We start from the raw sequence: 20302 nt of genomic DNA, 5'->3' as shown, positions 1-20302 counted from the left end.
AGGCATAATTCAAATATGACTGTCATTCAATCATTCAATAAGTATTTACTGAGTATTGCCAGGTACTGTTTGACTCTCAAGATACACGTAAAGAACTAACAAAATTCCTGCCCCATGAAGCTACAATCTAATGGAGAGACAGAAAATAAACATATAACAAATAAATAAAAGACACTAGGGGCTGGGCATGGTGGCTCTCGCCTGTAATCCTAGCTACCAGGAAGGCTGAGGCAGGAGGTTCACGTGAGCCCAAGAGTTTGAGGCTGCAGTGAACTGACTGAGCCACTGCACTCCAACCTGGGTGACAGAGTGAAACCCCGTCTCTAAGAAGAAAAAAAGACACTAGGACAATAAGAATTGACAGGAGTGGGGGGTGGGGAGGTGTTAGCTGTGGGGTTATATTCACTAGGGTGGTCAGGAAAGGCTTCTCTAAGGTAATAGTTTACTGAAGATTGGAAAACTATGGGCCACAGGCCGAATTTGGCCCACCATCTATTGTTTGTTCTGCGAGTTAAAATTAAAAAAAAAAAAAATTAACCATTTTTTTAAAGTCAAAAGAATATTTTGTGTACATGAAAACTATATGAAATTCAAATTTCAGTGTTCATAAATAAAATTGTATTGAACATGGCCACATTCAGTTGTTGATGGACAGACGGTCCCTGACTTACAACGGTTTGACTTACAATTTTTGACTTTACGATGAGCTTATAAGTATATTAAACGTATCTTTGACTTACGACATTTTTGATTTATGGGTTTTTCAGGATGTAGCCCCATCGTAAGTTGGGGAGCATCTGTATTGCCTATGGTTGCTTTTGCACTACAACAACAGAGTCGAGTAGTTTCAACAGAGGCCATCTGGCCCTTTGCAGAAAAAAACTTGCCAAACCTGGTTAGACCTAAATGAGAAAAAGTCAGAAATATAAAGACCTTGGTGGAGTAGTGTTCTAGCCTGAGAGCAAGTGCAAAGGCCCCAAGACAGCAACAGGCACAGCATGCATGACAGACAGAAAAAGCCTACTGTGGCTATATAGCAGAATGGATGAGAATGAGAAGAGACAATGCTCGAGAAGCAGGCTTGATCAGAGGCCAGATTACGTGTGGCTTTGTTGGCCATAGTAAGGAATTTGGATTTATCCTAGCAGTGTGGGGAGACACAGATAGGTTTAAAGTGAAGGAATAGGATTTGATACCAGAGTTTACTGTTGCTATGTGAGGAACAAACTTTAGTGAGGTAGTAACACAAGCAAGTCCAACCAAGAGACTATAATGGGAGAGTCTGAGGTTTTGGTAGCAAAGTTGTTGAGAGGTAGTTGAATTTAGGGCTTAGTTTGGATGTAATGCAGACAGAATTTGCTGATGGGGATAGATGTGGGATGTGAATAAAACAGATAAATCGACGATAACTCTTACATCTTAGGCCTGAGCAACTGGAGTTTTGGTGGAATAATTAAGAAACAAAGAGACTGGGAATGGAAAAGGTTTCAGGAAGTCAAGACTTTTTAGATATGGTAAACATGAGATATCTATTAGGCATCCAAGTGCTTCAATGTATATGTTTCCTTGCCTATGAAATGGGAATAGTAGTGATACTTCAGACAATGGTCATGAAGGTTAGGTGAGATAATTCATGTGAAGTGCTCAGAATATAGCCTGGCCCACAATAAACACTCAGTAAATATTAGCCAAATTGAAATATCAAATAGGCAGCAGGCTATACAAGCCTGGAACTCTGAAAAGTAGTCAGTGTTAGAGAAAAAGATTTCTTAGTTCTCAGCGTATAGATGAGGCCTGGATGAGATGACCTAGGAAGAGTGTGTAGACAGAGAAGGCAGTGAAAAGTAGATTCCTGGGAACCTCATTCAGGAGAGTTAAGCAGAGGAGGGAAGCCATACAGAATACTGAAAATTAACAGCCAATGAGTTAAGAAGAAAAACAGGTGAGTACAATGTTTAAAAAAAAAATCCAAGAAGGGAGTGGTCAACTGGTTCAAATGCTGCCAAAGGGTTTAACAAGATGAGGACTGAGAATTATCTATTCAATCTGGTAAAACAGAGCTCTTTGAGGACCTTGATAAGAGCTATTTCAGAGGCATCATGGGGATAAAAGCCCAACTGGAGTAGTTGAGGAAAGAATGAAAGGTGAGAAAGTAGAAATAGCAATTACACACAGCACTTTCAAGTTTTGCTGTGAAAAGGGAGAAAAGAATCAGGTAGTAGCTAGAGGTGGACGTGGGGTCAAGCGTTTTTTAAGGAAGGATTATATTAAGGCAGATAGTTTTATACGGTGATGGGACCAATCTAGTTGTGAGAGAGAAATTACCTATGTAGCAGGAGAGATGATATAACTGCAGGTACAACCCTGACTAGATGAGAGGAGATGGAATCCAGAGCTCAAATGGAGAGGTTGGCCTTAGACAGAAGGGGGCACTTCGGCCAGGCACACTGGCTCACGCCTGAAATCCCAGCACTTTGGGAGACCAAAGTGGGCAGATCACGAGGTCAGGAGTTCGAGACCAGCCTGGCCAATATGGTGAAACCCCATCTCTACTAAAAATACAAAAATTAGCAGGGCGTGGTGGTGGGCGTCTGTAATTCCAGCTACTCAGGAGGCTGAGGCAGAAGAATCGCTTGAATCCAGGAGGCGGAGGTTGCTGTGAGCTGAGATGACGCCACTGCACTCCAGCCTGGGCAGCAGAGTGAGACTCCATCTCAAAAAAAAAGAAAAAAAAAAAAGAAAGGGGCACTTCTTTGATTGTAGAAGGCAGCAGAGCATGTAGTCACATCTAAGTTCCATTTTAACAGGAGGGAAAAAGTTTTGTTTTTTGAGACAGGCTCTTATTCTGTCGCCCAGGCTGGAGTGCAGCGGTATGATCATACCTCACTGCAGCCTCCTACTCCTGGGCTTAAGTGATGCTCCCATCTCAGTCTCCCAAGGAGCTGGGACTACAGTGCTCACCACCATGTCTGGTTATTCTTATTCTGTTGTAGAGAAGGGGTCTCACTATGTTGTTCAGACTGTCTTGAACTCCTGAGCTCATGCAGTCCTTCCTCTTTGGCCTCCCAAAGTGCTGGCATTACAGGCGTGAGCCACCATGCTTGACTGAAAAAGCTATTACATACTTTGAGAACATTTAAAATCTCCTGATTCAGAGCCAGACGTAGTTGTGTGCACCATAGTCTCAGCTATTTGGGAGGCTGAGGGAGTAGAATCGCTTAAGCTCAGGATTTCAAGGCTGTAATACATGATGATTAGGCCTGTGAACAGCCACTGCCCTCCAGCACAGGTAACAGTGAGACCTCGTCTCTTAAAAAAACAAAAAGCAAACGAAGAAAAACCCTCCTGATTCATGTATTACATTTGGTATAAGACAACTGACTCAAGAATCACTACGACTAAATCCGTAAATGAAGAATAGCTGAATTGCTCCCAAGGACAATTCTGTTAACATTAGTTCTGAGAGCTTCAACCTTCAAATTATCAATTTCCAAAGTATCTTGCGAAGTATTAAAAATGTGAACACTTATATTCCTGATATATTTTAAGCTGAGCTCATTAAAAAGAATGAGAGACTGGGCGTGGTGGGCCACACCTATAATCCCAGTACTTTGAGAGGTTAAAGCAGGATGACTGCTTGAGCCCGGGAGTTCAAGACCAGCTACACAAGATGGTGAGACCCCATCTCTACAAAAAAAAAAAAAAAAAAAAAAATTCACTTTGGGAGGCCGAGGTGGGTAGATCACCTGAGGTCAGGAGTTCGAGACCAGCCTGGCTAACATGGTGAAACCCCATCTCTACTAAAAACATAAAAAATTAGCCAGATGTGGTGGCATGTGCCTGTAGTCCCAGCTACTCAGGAGGCTGAGGCATGAGAATCACTTGAGCCCAGGAGGTGGAGGTTGCAGTGAGCCGAAATTGTACCACTGCACTCCAGCCTGGGTGACAGGGCAAGACTCTGTCTCAAAAGAGAAAATAAAATAAAATAAAAAATTAGTCAGGCATAGTGTCGTGAGCCTATGGTCCCAGCTACTCAGGAGGCTGAGGAAGGAGGATCCCTTGAGCCCAGGAGTTTGAGGCTGCAGTGAGCTGTGTTTGTGCCACTGCATCCCAGCCTGGGTGGAAGAGCAAAAACCTGTCTCTTTAAAAAAAAAAAAAAAAAAAAAAATCAGATAGCAAGTTTCATGAGGGAAGGCACGTCTCCAATGGTAGAGCCCCAGTAGCTGGTCATCTACCTAGAGTATAAAAGACGTTCTTTGAAAAATGAATTAGGTTTTTCAATTTCTATTTCTTACTTTGTAATGCAATATTTATGATGGCCATTTTTAGGAAGATGAGCCTCTTTGCAGGTACTTTTTCATTATTTGTAGTAGAAAAAAAATGTAGTGACACCTGTAAATCATTTCCAAAAGCAGAATATAAAAATAATGCTGCTCAATCAGTAAGAAAGTATAATATACCCAAGCACAGTCAAATACACAGACATCAAGGGGCAAATTTCTTAAGCCAAAATGGTTAATGAAATTCAACCAGTCAAGAAATGTATGCTGTTATTGAACTGACATCATATTTCTCTTGTGAACAGATTGTCAGGGGCAGGAACAAGGGCAGATTCTCTCTGGTTATTGGTGCATCAAGAGAACAATGATTATTTGAATGCATAACAGATAGGAAGAGATTGAAACTGTTTAAATATGATCTCTGCCTGATATTGAGAAATGTTAACACAAAAAGGTCACTTGGGATTAAAGAGCACTAAGACAATAATTCTCTGTTCTTCAATAACAACAGAAGGTAAAAATTTCACCCACACAAGAATGAAGTCCAGTTTTCAAATATTTAATTCAATTCTACCTAGCAACTGTCACCTAAGAAACACAAATGCTACTCACTTTGTAACTAGAGAAATAGGTAGTACCCCTCATCCCCACTCCATGTCAACAAGAATAAGCAGCAAAGATGCTGAAAACAGCAAAGCAAATGAGACAGGTGAACTCCACCACCCTGCTTCAGAAAAAGAGGTAGTCATAAAGTAGCTTATCTGTCTTAAAAAAAAACAAAAAAACAAAAAACAGCAAAATGAATGCACTACTTCAGAGAGTAAACTATTCTGACTCCTGGCAATGCCCCAAATTATTCTGCAGAATCTTTAAAAAAAAAAAAAAAAACTCAAGAAAAGCGTATTTCCAGAATCCTCAGGTTCCAAGTCTGAACTGGCTTATCTACTTGTTAAAGCAGAAAAAATAAGCCCACTTAACTGATTCACTGTAGAAAATTAAGTTAAGCATCACAATCACATGGTTTATTTTTCTCTAATAGGAAAGTACCATAAATGACCAGATTGATTTGAATAGGCTAGAAAAATTAAACAAACACCAACTTTATTTTCAGATATGGTTCTTTTTATTATAAGAAATTTTGGTCCCCCATATGACAAGTTTAAGTGGTTAACTTCATTTTGAGCTACATGCTCATTCAACTACAAACTTCTACTATAAAACTCAGTTTTTTTCTTCCATTTGTTGTTCTTATCCTGGTGCAAAAGTCAGGTTACATCTTTCCTTCTGGGAAGATGGGCTGTTGAATGACCAATAGTAATGGGAGTAACACTGAGGAATCCACAACTTCCTTCTTTCTAAAGGTAAACAGGGTTATCTCTCCGTAAAGTCAGTTTGCTGAAGGAGCAGTGTAAAATTAGATGACAAAAATGAACATTCTTCTTGGCAAAATAACACTGAAGCCTCCAAGTCGGCCAATGCAATTTTTTTTCTTTTTCTTTTTTTTTTTTTGAGATGGAGTCTCACTCTGTTGCCCAGGCTGGAGTGCAGTGTCATGATCATGGCTCACTGCAGCCTCAACCCATTGGGCTCAAGCAATCCTCCCATCACAGCTTCCTGAGTAGCTGGGACTACAAGGCGCAGGCCACCATGCTTGGCTAATTTTTTTTTTTTAATTTTAAATTTTTATTTTGTAGAGATCAGGTCTTACCAAGTTGCCCAGGCTAGTCTTGAACTCCTGGCCTTAAGCAATCTTCCCACCTCAGCCTCCCACAGTGCTGGTATTACAGTTGTGAGCCACTGTGCCCAGCCCACTGACACAATTTTGACTTATTATTTTTCAGGAATATTCAAATATATGAGTTGGGAAATTTTGTGTTCTTAATATTTTGTAAAACCAGTTGGTCTCTTTCGGCTCCCACATCATATTTGGAAGTTTGCCATCACATTCTGAGAAGCCCACATTAGGTGGCATTAACCTATTAAAAAAAAGAAAGTCCCTGGTATTTTTTATTACTCCAACACTTGAATCTCTCAAGTAGAACAAAGAATCGTAAGAGAATTCATCTTTGCTTTTATAATTCCGTTTTCTGAATTTATACAAGCAGTTTTATGAATTTTATATCTCTTGTTTTCTGAATGTATGACAAGCAATTAAAAGTTATAGGGAAAGTATGAATTTGTTCTACTTCCAATTCCCAGAGTTTCTCAAATGACATCCAACTTTATAATTAAGGAGTCAAACTGCCCTTCGCTTTGCCAACAACTGCAGAACTCCTGCAACAATCCAGCTTCACCTATCAACTCCAGGCATTTTATGAGACTGGTTAAAAGTAGAGACCATTTATTATATGCCACTTAAAAAATACTTAAGATATATAACTAATCTTAAATAAATCTAGTATCAGTTCACTTGAAAGAAGGAATTCATACACAATTCCAGTAGGAAATTCAAAAGTCCTAAAGCTTCAATAACCCAATGAAGGTTTTGGAGTTAAGAGTTAGTAGGAAAACTGGCTGGTGGTAATATCAGCTCTGCCCAGACTTTTGGTAATCTATATGAATAATCCCAATTCAAGTTTTCATTCTGACTGTACAGGAAATGCTTTCTGCAACCCAACATATCTAAAAAGGTTTCATTCTGAGTGATGCAAGCCCTCTACACAGCCTCAAAAGCCAAGGGTCAGAGGCTTTTATAATACTAACTAACATGAAGCAAACTTCTATTAGTTTGGAAATGATTTATAAGCATTTGTTATAATGTATCCACAAGCAGTGACAGCCTTAACAGGAGCTATTCTGAACTATACCTCTTTAAATGACAACTGAAAATGGACATAAAAGCTACAAATACTTATTTGTTTCCTATATTGATACCACACCTACTGTTTTCCTTGGTTTCTCTTGATGCTTAAGATTTCTCTCTTAGCTCCACTTACAAAATTTGTATTCTCCTATAAAGCCACTACAAAAACCATTACTTCATAAAGAAATTTCTCTGGAAGCTTCCTACTGGAAAGTAATTATTGCTTCGAGGAGCTGAATAAGAATTTATTTACTGATTCACAGAAGGAAAAGGTAGCTTAAGAGGTCATTTTATACATATGTAGGCAGGACTGTACTTTTAAAATATACTTCCAGAGAAGATAATAAAATTATTTTGGTAACCTTTTTACCATGACTATAATGACAACCATCATTACCAATAAGTTCTTTACACAACTACTCCTGATTTCAGTTTAAACCTATTTTCTCTTATTCTGCTGTCAGCGGAGCTGGGAAACCGCTGGTTACCATTCCTAATAATGGATCCATTCATGTTTTTTGAAGAGTTATTAAGTTGCCTCTTAACCTTTCATTCTCTCAACCTTTCCTCATAGGACTGACTTCCAATCATATAATCATCTTTTGAGTCTCCTCAGAACCGTCTCCAAGGTCTCCTCATCCCTTTTAAGTTGAGGAACCTAGAAATGGAAACAACACTCAAGTAAGGGGATGATCAGTGCTAAGTATTATCTACATAAAAGATAATGCCATCCCGTCAGGATACCTTAACATCGCTTTCAAAACCCCAATCAATACCTTTACAAAAATGTCCCATCATGGCACCTATGCTTTCCTTTGCCATACTTAAATTAGTATTTCTTAATGATTAGTCCAAATATTCTGTTCGTAGTCTTAAGTTCTCCTAGTTTATGTAATGTGTCCCAGCAAAGTATTCCTAAAAGTTGTATGTACATCAAATTTTCAATTCAACAAATACTATATAAAAAGTCACCATTATAAAAAATATAAAACATAAATGATGACTTAGAAATGGCCCGTGTCTTAAGGCAGTCACTATCTAATGGGACAAAGACAGACACATTTCAAAAGTACCACAACATAAGGTATACTGGGTTAAATTTTTTAAGGATAACGTACAAAACACAAAAAGAAAACAGGAAAGAAGTTCAGTTTCAACTAGCAGTACAATCTGGGAAAACTTCATGGAAGAGTTAGGATCTGGGGATCTGAGTTGAACCATGGGAGATGAATAAGCCCAAGACAGGTCAAAATGGGAAAGACTTTAAGGCAAAGGAGAGGCTTTAGCAAAGGTAGAAAGGCAGATAAACAAAGACTGTGGAGAACACCTAATAGTTCAGTAGTCCAATGTGGTTGAAGCAGTAACAATGTACATTCAGGAGACACCGTTCAAAATTTAGAAATACAGCCTAGCAAGATCATGCAGGGCTGAGAATCTTAAATTTTATTTCATATTCAGTGAGAAGCCAAAGAATTTTAGGAATAAAGTGACATAATCCAATCTGTATTTAAGAAAACCATCATATTGTGTAGCACTGTGTAGGGTGAAAAGATAGGTGGGAAGACCAATGAGAAGATTACCACAATAAACTATCCAAAAGTAATAGAAATTTAAACTAGGACAGCAGGAACAGAACAGCAGGGACAGATGAAAGAAACACTACAATAATATAATGGACAAGACTCAGAAATTGATTGGATGGGAGTGGGAAGAGAAAGGACTTAAAGATAGCACAGTGTAGAGAGCAAGAATCAACTTTCAAACAGATGTAGGTTCAGATTTAAATTCTAGCTCTGCCACTTACTAGCCATATAACTTAAGGAAAACTATTTAACTTGTCTGTGCCTCAGTTTCTGAGGTGTATTGATGGTTTCTGATGGTGTACTGAGTATGTTAGCTTATCTTTTCTTTTCTTTCTTTTGAGACACAGTCTCACTCTATCCTCCAGGCTGGAATGCAGTGGTGTGACCTCGGCTCACTGCAACCTCTGCCTCCCGGGTTCAAGCGATTCTCATGCCTCAGCCTCCCAAGTAGCTGGGATTGCAGGTGTGCACCACCACACGTAGCTAATTATTGTATTTTAAGTAGAGACAGGGTTCCACCATGTTGGCCAGGCTGGTCTCAAACTCCTGACCTCAAGTGATCTGCCTGCCTCAGCCTTCCAAAGTGTTGGGATTACACGATTGAGCCACCCCACCCGGCCTGCAAATCTTTTTAGAGAGTACAGCAAAACTGTACTTTTCTTTTTTTCTTTCTTTTGTTTGGAGACAGAGTCTTGCTCTGTCGCCCAGGCTGGAGTGTAGTGGCGGAATCTCAGCTTACTGCAACCTCTACCTCCCGGGTTCAGGCGATTCTCCTGCCTCAGCCTCCCGAGTAGCTGGCAATACAGGCGCTTGCCACAACGCTCAGCTAATTTTTGTATTTTTAGTAGAGACAGGGTTTCACCACGTTAGCCAGGCTGGTCTGGAACTCCTGACCTCGGGCAATCTTCCCGCCTTGGCCTCCCAAAGTGCTGGGATTACAGGCGTGAGCCACTGCGCCCAGCCCAAAACTGTACTTTTCCTCCTTAAACACACTACTCTTTACTAGTTATTCTTAAACTCTAATCTGCTTTTGACCATTCTGCTCAAGTTCCAACCCCCAGAAACTGCAACCTACAATTCAACATTTCTTCTATGATTAAATGGTTACTTGCATTGATCTCTGTAGACCAGCACTCATTCTCCTCAAGCTGACACTTAAGAACAAATGTCACCAAGTATAGACTAATGGGTCTGAACCTGGAGCCCAAGAACCCTGAAGAGCCTCAGAGGTGTTATAAGGAATGACCAAGTGCTCTCCTCATAAAAATATCAGGAACACTAGTTATAGAGACCACAGGTAGCAACCCCACTATAGCTGCCTTGGCCTGATAATTAGCAACTCATGGAGGCACTGTGTTCCTTGGTATCTTACTTGCCTATTTACCATCTTGTTCTCTTTCTTCTTTTTTGCCTTATCTTTATTATGTTTTGTTGGACACTAATATTGTTACCAAGACGGGTGGCTGGCCTTCAATTTGGTTCCACCTAGTTTATAGAAGAACTTGACACTCAGACTAATATCAAGAACATTCTAAGATTATAGCACTCAAATAGGTGTATGTATGCATACATATACAGGTATAAGTTAACGTAATAAAAACCAGTTATTTTGATGAAAAAAAAAGATTATAACCCTGCTCTCCTTTCAATCTCTTGGTTCTAATAATTAGGGCTTCCTATGTGCCAGGAAAAGTGCTAAGTGCTTACATGCATGATCTCACTTAAGTCTCACAATGAGACTATGAAGCATGAGTACCTCTGAGTTACAAATGAAGAAACGGAGGCATGGAGAGGTTCAAAAACTTTTCTGGTTGGGTGTAGTGCCTCACATTTGTAATCCCAAAACTTTGGGAGGCTGAGGTAGGGGGACCACTTGAGGCCAGGAGTTCAAGACCAACCTGGGCAACATGGTGAGACTCCCATCTCTACAACAAATAAAACAATTAGCTGAGTGTGGTGGTGCACGCCTGTAGTCCCAGCTACTTAGGAGGCTGAGACAAGAGGATTGCTTGAGCCCTGGAGGTTGAGGCTGAAATTAAATGTTTGTGCCATTACACTCTAGACTAGGCAACAGAGCAAGATCCTATCTCAAACAAACCAAACAAAACACAAAAAAAACTTTTTCAAGATGGCTGAGCTTAGATTTGAACTCAGGCAGTTTAAATCCAGAGCCCATGGTCTTAACAACTCTTAATTACTGTGCTAAACTATCTTACACCACTGCAGATTAGATTATGAGATTCTCCCTTTCTTCTGTAAAGGTATTTATATATGCACAAATAAAAAATCCTAACCAAAGAGATTACAAAAGGATTTCCTCATTAGCTAAGCTTAAAGAGATGTTATCCACAAGGTTTTACTGCTTATAACTAAAGGCAATAATCTAGGGACAATGTTTGTGTTTGATCTAAAAAGTGGTCAATCCTCATGGATGGACAGAAGTTGAATATGGGCATGTGTAAATATTTATTTCTCTAGGTGTAGGATATTTATTAGAGATAAGAATTAGCTTTTCCCTAGTGTTTAGAACTGAGATAGTATAAAGGAGAGCCTAAAGAAAAAACTATTCTCCAAAACCCTTCTCACAAGTAATATCACTCTCCTAATTGAAGACAGAAAGCTACCATTACATTGATGCTGTAAAATGAGAATGAAACAATGATGCTTCAGCAAAGCATAGATAATACAAGTGGATCTCTCTAAAACAGTATGAATGTTAGAAAGATTCATAGCTCTTGTTGCTGAAAGACATCAAAACATCTATACCCAAACATTCCAACAAAACAAGAAATGCAAGAAAATGGATAAAATACTATATATGGAAGAAGCTCCAGCTCCTGAAATAAATGCTACTGGACTGATGCTACCTACTGGTACTTCACAGGGTACTGCTGTAGCAATAATTGAAGGTAAGATATCTGGGGAAATCCCTTCAGTCTATTTGTCAAATAGAAAAACAACTACTCATTTCAAGGGAAGGGGAATTTTCATACACTGCACACAAAACTGCCAACTAACTCTTATATCTTTGTTGTTTCCTTAAAACTAAAACTCATTAGGGCAATACATTCAATTCAACATCTAAAAGTTAAACCAAGCTTGGCCTCTTAGAAGTTTTGGACTAATCCTTCAAGGGGATTTATATCATCCACAACAATTACAAATCACGTAACGAAATTCTTCTTTCAAATGTCTTAAGTCTTTAGAAGCGAATGTTTGGCAGCAGCTACAGTCTCATGGTTGGCTTCCCCTGGTGTGTAACCTGACAAGGTAAAAAACTCATTGAAATATTTAACAGTGGTGGTATGGATTTCTTTGGATAGGTCAAGAAAAGCAGCTCATCATTTCAAAAACATAAATAACCATTTTATGGGAAGTCATTCCCTCAGTACAAGTGTCTCTGTTATTTCCTCGGGGTTTTCGCAGAGACTTTATTGAGGGGGAAAATGAAAAGGCTAACAAAAGGACCCCTTTTTTCTCCCTATTCCCAGCACAATCTACCTCAGCCACAGGGCCAGTAGCATCCACACTGTCATAAATGCCAGCAATTAGAGAATTAGGCCATAAAACCACCCACTCAGGTATAAGAGTGCAGGCCTCCAGCTTTATTTAATGCATGCCATAAAAGATCGTGTACTTCCTTCTTCCAGGCCTTCTTCAACAACCAATGAAATGACAATAACAACAAAAATAGCCCTTTGTCTGCGTAACCTCATACTGATGTGATCAATGAAGCCATCTGGGTCCAGGTAAAGGACTTAAGATTCCTTTTTCTTAATAAAAGACAGCATTTTCTCTAGCATGCCACATGTAGATCTAGTAAAGAATATACTGTATTTTGAATACGAAGGTCCTGGAAACTAAAGTCAAACTACTTTTTCCAGAAAAACTATTTTATCTTATTCTGAAAATACTCTAGAAGCCTAGACAATTCCTGAACATCTCAAGAAATAGTGGAGCCTACAAGGGTATTCTTAATTAACTCAACAATTTCCAGAACCTCCTAAAGTCTTTCTAATCAAAAGTTAACTCAGATCTCAAAGCTAACTTTAATTCAGTCTACATCTCAAAGCCAATACAACTTAGGAGCAATCAATAATTTCATCTGATTGTCTTGTCTTCAACAACCTCAGAGTCTGCAAAAATCACGAGTCTGAGATTTACTCCATGACAATATTTTACTCATCAAGCTTCATAAACCAGTCTAGATAAGATCCAAGGAAATACTTTGTAACAGTGAACTCTGTGGCATCCTCTTTCCTACTAGTGCCTACAGGGTTAAGAATCTGATTAAAATGTAGGTACATCATGCCAGACTCATTAGTAATTTAACCTTTCTTAATCCCTGAAAATAACATATGCAAACAAAGGAAGGTCCCATCCCAGCAATCCTCGAATAAATTCCTCCCAAAGTAGTGATAGTCACAAAGCTTCCCCCTTCTCAAAGGTCTATGCCACTGGGCTCTCCACCTTGGCAGAGGAAGAATGGAAAGAGACAAGATATTCACAAAAGGCCCGATTGAAGGCCTTCAGTTAAGTGCTAGAAGGAAGCTGAAGCTCTGTGCCAACACTAGTGGAATGTGGGCAGGCACAAAGAGATCTTAATTAGGAGACCTACAATTAAAACACAGCGAGTTTCCAAAAGAGAGAGGCACTGCAGTCTGTTATGCCTCTGAGCAAGCAAAGCACTGTTGCCACCCCCTCTAGCCACAGGGTAAGGGAAGCAATTGGTATAGAGTCTGCACAGCTGCCCTACGGAAGGATGGCTCCAAGGTGAGCAAAGAGATGAGAATTAAGTCAAGATGGGAATAGTTTCTCTCAACTTCCAATCATTGTGTGAATGATGATTTCCTCCAGGAGTATGCGCCTTAAGATAATTAAATGGAAGTGAAAGATGAGGACATGTCATCTGGTTTTCAGTCACAGAGGAAGAAAAGTTCTAAAGACTGAATTTCTAATGCTCAGTATAAACCATTTCAGAACATATTAATAACTACGTGCTATGAAGTAGGTACTATCACTTCAGATTTATAAATACATTGATGTATTGGATTTTTCTTTTCATTCAAAATTCATACACCTATAGGAATATACCACCTAGACTGAAAATAACTTCTCTTTTGGATAGTCTGGAATTCACAACAATGAAAACACATTTAGCCAAACAAGAGGGCCTCTAAACACCAGATAATGCCTGGGATTCTGTAGGTTCTCATTATGTGTAAAAACTTTATCCTCATTTTTCTTATAAATGAAACTGGTCAACTTCACCAAAGTCCTTATATTTTTTCCACACAACGAAAACTTTCCAAGTTGAAATTTCTCCTCCTAATAATAATGCCAGTTATATGGGCAAATGTATAATCTGATATTAAAAATTACCAAACAGAATCCCAACTACTCAGGAGGCTGAGGCAGGAAGATCAGGAGTTCAAGATGCACCTGGGCAACATAGTGAGACCCTGACTCAAAAAAAAAACACAATAATTATCAAATCATCTCACTAGACTCAGACTTTTGAAATAAACTCAGAATAAGAAATTCTGATCTGACCAAAAATTTAATACAACAGAAAGGAATCATAATACTGACACAGAACAGATTCATAAGCTATTTAGTCCAAACTTTTCATTTTACAGATCAGAAATTTAAGGTTAAAAGTGAATTTGCCCAGGGTCTCGTAACTGTTCAGTAACGGAGACGAGAGCCCACATCCACTGACTTCTACTCGGAGGCTTCGTGCACTCCACTCTATTTGTGTTCCCTCCTTCATTTACCTTCTGCCAATCTTAGGACTAGCTGTGAAGGCAATGAAGGAGCAACTCCCACTCTTGGTACATACATGACCAGTAAACATTAAAAAAAAAAAAAAAAAAAAATCACGCTCTCCTACTACCTTTCAGCTGCAGGAGTACTATCTTTTCAAGTCCAATCCAAAAGCCTGTCTCAGTCCACATGAACTAAACTGCAATTTCAAGTGAAAATAAATACACACCAATGCTGTAACTCAGTTTCAATTTGTATCTAATTAAAGTTTGCTATGTTATGATCAGGATGGAAATTTTGCTTTTAATATTTTGTGAAGTAGTAGGGAAGGTAACTGGATTATGACATTAATAAATGAAGACTAGTTACTGATAAATACACTGTTTCAGGAGTTTATTATTACAACAGCCTAACTTCTAGTCAACAGAAAGGGTACTGCTGTACTATCTTTATTTAGATGGCAAAGTACAGTAGTATGAACATTACCTGAGACAATCCTTTGAAAAATGGGATACTGACACTACAGAGGGAAGGGGAAAGGCAAAAAATGGACCTCTGGTTTCTTACAGTGCTCAGTAAAACAAAACCTGAATTCTACTTCCTAATTGTCATACAAAGGAAGTTAGGAACCAACAGCAGTGAATGACAAGTCTCCTATGGCTAAGGGAGTTCAAACAGCAAAGTCATCTGGAAGTTCTGTTACCTAGTTTTAGAAGTATTAACATAGGTGTTGTTAGAGGCAAGTTATAGTCATTATTCACTGAAGGCGAACCAGAGTTTAAAGAGGTTAGAATCATTTTGGATCATATAACCATTTCTTCATGAATCCAGATAAGACTTGATACAGAGCTATGAGTGAGTTCTGAGAAGCAATCTTTAGAATTCTATGTCAGCCCAGGGTGAACCCTAAACTTCCCTTTTGGAACTTTATCATTGATTAGTAAGGCTATGTTAAAAAAAAAAAAAAGCTTGGCTTCTACACTGAAAACTACCAGGTCAGAGGTTTACCACTACCCAATGCATACCATCAACTCATACTGGATTGCCTCAAACACCACATAAAAAGCTTACCCATGGAACAGAGCTCATTCAAGTCCAATTGAGAAAAAATACTCAAGTTTAATGTAAGGAGTCAATCACTCTTCTCATAATGAAGCAGCAATTACTGTTCAGGAAAAAGTTTTAAAGACAAAAACGCCTTATAAATATGATCCTATTTGAAATAACTGCAATTCCTTGACAGGCTTTACACTATATACTAGTGTTAAGAAAAATAAAACAGTAGTTTACAATTATCTCATAATGCCAGTAGATAAGAAAACATTTAGCCCCTGATTAAAACTTTAAAAGTGATTTGTCAAAGACCAACAAATAAAATATTCTGGTGCCCAGACATTAGGTCCCTGAATCCAGGTGGCTCTCTTTCTAACCAGTCTCTTGAAAAACTATGATTGGAAGCTGTCAGCATAAAACTTTGCTTTTGAATATGTGATAACATTTGGAATGTGAATGCTTGGTCCTTCAATACAAAATAAATAAGCATACCGAACAAGAAGAAAATGCTTCTTAGGATCCCCTTAAAATGGACTAACTTCTCCTAATAGAGACTTTCTTATTAAACTCAAATATACACGGGGCTAAAATGCTACATATAACCAGGCAAGTCTCAATTTTGAAAATAAGCAGGTAAATGAAATGTCAGTTTTTCTTTTTTTTTTTTGCTGCTGTATCTTTTAAAAAAGCAAAATCAACTCACATTTAAGCACCAACTCCATGCAAGTAACCTGAACGGTTCAGTCTTTTTGTCATGTATGTGGCCTTTGGTTCTCCAACTACATGGGATCTGTGTTGTTAGCTTAAAAAATACAGAATTGGCCTTTCAAAAAAAAATAATAATCTACAGCAACCAATAAATAGTCTCAAACAACCCTGCTGACTGCAGCTGCCTTCTGAAGGCTGGGAAAAGGAGGTGGAGATAGAGCAGAGAGAGGCAGGGAAAGGGGACGCTGCAGCTAGCTACACAGCAAGGAACACGCCCCCATCATGTCCTCCTTGCTCTGTCAGAAGGCGGGTTGTTGTCAGTCTCCTGATCAGGCTGCCTTAGAAACGATTAAAAAAAAGGAGGCAGGAAGACTAACAACTAAAAAATGCCAGCTCCTTGAAAGGAGGGGCCGGGGTCCTTGGGATCTCCTCCCTCCCCTTCTTCCCAGGATCTTTCCGTAAATCTAAAGGGGTGCGGGGCACAATAGGGGACAAGGGGTTTGCCCAGGATATTTTGTGTGCACCAACGGCAGAGCACGCAGGAAACGGCTGGTTGTTATCTTTCCCTTTCTGTTTCAATCAAGAGCACTCCAGAGCAGCAACCCCCTACCCCCCTTCGCTTCAGCCCCTAGCAGCTGCTCTTCCTCCTCCTAGCATCCCCCATGCCATCCTCCTCCCTCTACAATTCAAACTCCCCCCTTCTGCATCCAATGGAAAACAAATGCGCAACGCCACTGGCTGAACCTGAACTCAACTTCCCTTCCCTGGGCAACTTTCCTTTTTGCTGAAGGGGGCTGAATAATGTTTATAGAAGCAACTCCGTTCTTGCCCCAGTACTAATGGGGAAGGGGCAACGCTCTGACCCTTCATCCACCTTGGGTCCCCTTACAAGAATCAGAGACAACCCCAAGTCCTTTCTAAGGAATAACTTTGCTTGATAATCCTCCTTTTTCTCCCATCCCAGAGCAACCACCGCCACCACACTAAAGTATAACTGTCCCTTATCTACTCTCCTCACCCCAACCTGGCTGCCCCCACCCCTTCCAAGCCCCAGGATTGGCCTAGGAAAAGGTGGATCAATAATGAAATGACGAGAAGAGAAGGGCGGGAGGGAGCTCGGGTTGGAGACTGCGTGCTCTCAGGCGCAGTGGGTGGGGTAGAAGAGCAGCTGCTTCCCCTGGGAGGATGCTGCCTCAGTCCCCCCACAAAAACCTCCCCTCACAGGGGCCCCCTTCCCCAGAGCTGGAGGGAAAGCCTGCCTCCTCTCCAGGGGGAGTGGTGGAAAGCTGCTCTTCTCTAAGCCTAGGGGACAGTGGACTATTTTCCCCTCCAAGATGCCACTAATCCTTCATTCTAAAGGAGGGAAAGGGTGGAGTGAAGGTAGAGTAATTCCCGGCTACCAATAGGCTAGAAACTGTAGCCCTGTAAGACTGGGTGGGGGGGGCGGGGAAGAGACTGCTGTATGAGGAATCACCGTTATCTTCAGAGGGAAAGGAGGTGAGACCAGGCAAGGTGCAGAGGAGAGGAGATTTTCCCCGGTGGGGTAGGGCGGGATGGGGGAGGATCTGTCTGCTTGGGGTGGGGGTAGAAGGTGGAGGTGAAGGAAGGGGGAGTGGCCGGCAGTATAGGGACCTGGCCCGGGGATGGGGCGAGGGTTCATCGGGTTTTCGAAAGCAAGGTGCTGGAAGGGACATCGATCCCCAAGGGCTAGGAGAACGTGGCCCTGGATGAGGCCATCACCCGAGAGATGCCCGAGAGGAAAACTGCCCTAGGAGTAACACATCTGCCCAGAGAGGGAGGCGGGGATGTGGCGGGATCAGGTCTCTAGGAGGGAGGGAGGGAGGAATCTTGCTCGGATGAGGTAATCTGTGAAAGGGAGGAGGGGTTCAGTCCCGGGATGGGAAACCCCGGCGAGGGGGTCTGTGCCAAGGGATTTGGGGAAGGGTCGGGGGGGGGGCGGAGAGCGGGGGGCAAACGCCCTCAGCCAGATTGGCCCAAACCCCGGGGTGGGGGCGCCTGGGGGTCTGCAGCCCTGCACGGGGGTCCCAAGATGGGAGAGCCATTCGCCCCGGGTCAGGGACCCCGAGATGGTCCCAGAATTGGGATGCTCCTCAATCCCGGATGGGGGAGGGGAGGGGGCTCCGCAGAGGGTCGAGACCCCGGACCTGGGGGTTCCTCGCCCCCTTACCTCTCCGCTGCCGCCTCCCCCGCCGCTCTCCCCAAACACGGCCCGGAACCGGCGCAGGTTGGTGCCGATGGCGGCCGAGACCTGCAGCGCCGCGTCGAAGCCCGGGCCCACCCGGAGCAGGGCCGGCCCTGAAGAGGCTGAGGACGATGACGAAGACGAAGACGAGGCGGACGACGAGGAGGCTGCTGAGGCGGCGGCCGCTCCCCCTGGAACCCCAGCCCCGCTGCTTCCCGCCGCCGCCGCCGCGGCCGCCACAGCCGGGGGGGAGGGGGGCGCCCCGGGGCCGCCACCGCCGACCGGGGGCCCGGGGGGAAGCAGCAGGGCCGGGACGCGTTGCCGCGGGGCGCCCCCTAGGCCCCGGCGCCCCCCGCCGCCGCCGCCCCCGGTGGTCCCGGGTCGGGCGGGGAAGCGCCACCGACAGCTGTGCGCCATGTTCGCCCCGTGAAGTGAAGCAGCGAGAGGGAGAGGCGACAACACAGGGGGGCGGGGAGGCGGAGGGGGGGGCACGGGGCCCCGGAACCTGCCTAACCCGCTCGGCGCCGCCCGGCCGCCTGCACCCTGCCGGCCGCTATGCAGAGCGCCGGGCCGCGCCCACCAGCCCCGCAATCTGTATAGTGGCCTCGGGCCTCCGCCTCTGACGCCTGGGCGCTGCAACTCCATCCCGAGGCCCGGGCCGCCGCCTCCTGCCCGCCCGCCCGCCCCGCAACCTGGATAACTGCATGCCCCGCCCTCCGGGAGAGGCATTGCTCGGGAAAAGGAGGGGGGAAGGAAGCCCGGGAGCCCGGAGCAGAGCGCGGGTTCCGGAGAGAGGGGGAGGGGGCGAGGACTACGCAGAGGATGGAGGCGGAGGGAGCCGGGCCGCCTGCAGTCTTGAGCGCCGAGAGGCCGATTACACACGTTCCCGGGACGCGCTGGGAATCGAACCGCCCGGGAGAGCAGCTTCCAGTATAACGCGGCGGCTGGGTCGGGGAGCAGTGAGCCTTCTCCTCCGCCCCAGGGCACGGATACAAGATGGGTTAGCCCGAATTGAACACTTCTAGAATAAAAGAGCCCTTATTGTACTAGATGCAAAACAGAAGCGCTGCCCAGTTTACTATATGCAAAACAGAAAGGCCCTCAATGAACGCACTTTAAAAAATAAAAAAGGAGCCCCTCCCATTTTCATGCTGGAGCTCTTTCCAAAATGCACACACCGAGTGGCAGGTCTCCTGCCACCTCCTCCCTCTACTGTGCACTCGTCTGGCTTTCGTGCCCTTCTGCAGGGAGTTGGGTTGTGTTTCTCCAGCCCGGGCACTGAGGCCACGGCGTGCTCCGCTAACGACGCGGTGTTACAACGAAGCTGAAGCTGGGTGGCTAACGGGGCCTGGAGGGAAGAGGCGGGCAAAAGCGCCCCCGCCCCTTCTTCCTCCGGTCTCTGCCTGCCGCTGCATGCAAAGCAGACCCTAATGTATGCAGGCAGAGGGAGGGGGGCTCGCGAGCACGTTTCTCATTAAGAGAGGGGGAGGAGGAGAGCGTTGGGCATTATGATACACTGGGTGGAAGGGGCCCGCCGGCGGCGAGCTCTGTGCGCGGGGTTAGTAAGCTGAGGGGGGAGGGGGAAAGAAGGAGGCGAGTTAGGGAGGGGAATGAATATCTACCGGGTTTACTTTATTGCGGGAAAGAGGGGAGGGCGCCTCGAGCATAGCGTTAGAAGCCTGCAAGGCTGGGAAAGCCGAGAGGGTAGGGAGGGGTTTGTGTCGGGAGAACTTGCGTTGGCTGAGGCTGGGGGATCGATACACAGCCTGCAGGCCCCGGGGCAGCCTCCATCCCCCAAGCCGAGGTGGAGTTCGCTGGAAGGTCACGCCACCTTCCTGGACTCCCGCACCGGTACAGCGCACTGCATGTAATATTACAGCCTGGGGCGGCGAATTTGGGAAGGAGG

At 43.3% G+C, this 20302-nt stretch overlaps 1 protein-coding gene across 7 annotated transcripts in view; it reads right to left on the bottom strand.

Annotated features, from left to right (window-relative positions):
• The window catches only part of KMT2A (lysine methyltransferase 2A), a 90342-nt gene extending 71488 nt beyond the window's left edge, over nt 1–18854 (bottom strand). For 3 of the 7 annotated variants that reach the window (XM_063711409.1, XM_054525193.2, XM_063711410.1), the window contains exons 1-2: nt 18382–18854; nt 16189–16287 (exon numbers count right to left, since the gene is read on the bottom strand). In XM_063711409.1, the coding sequence (XP_063567479.1) occupies nt 16189–16287; nt 18382–18813 (531 nt within the window). In that variant the 5' untranslated portion in view covers nt 18814–18854. The remainder of the gene's footprint in view (nt 1–16188; nt 16288–18381) is intronic. The other 4 variants (XM_054525194.2, XM_063711411.1, XM_063711412.1 and 1 more) reach the window with 3 other exon arrangements.
• Between the last annotated feature and the right edge of the window lie 1448 nt (nt 18855–20302).

This window comes from Pongo abelii, chromosome 9 (assembly GCF_028885655.2).
Source record: "Pongo abelii isolate AG06213 chromosome 9, NHGRI_mPonAbe1-v2.0_pri, whole genome shotgun sequence".
NCBI lineage: Eukaryota > Metazoa > Chordata > Mammalia > Primates > Hominidae > Pongo > Pongo abelii.
Note: the sequence above shows the minus strand (reverse complement) of the source record. Positions and strands in the feature narration are given on the sequence as shown.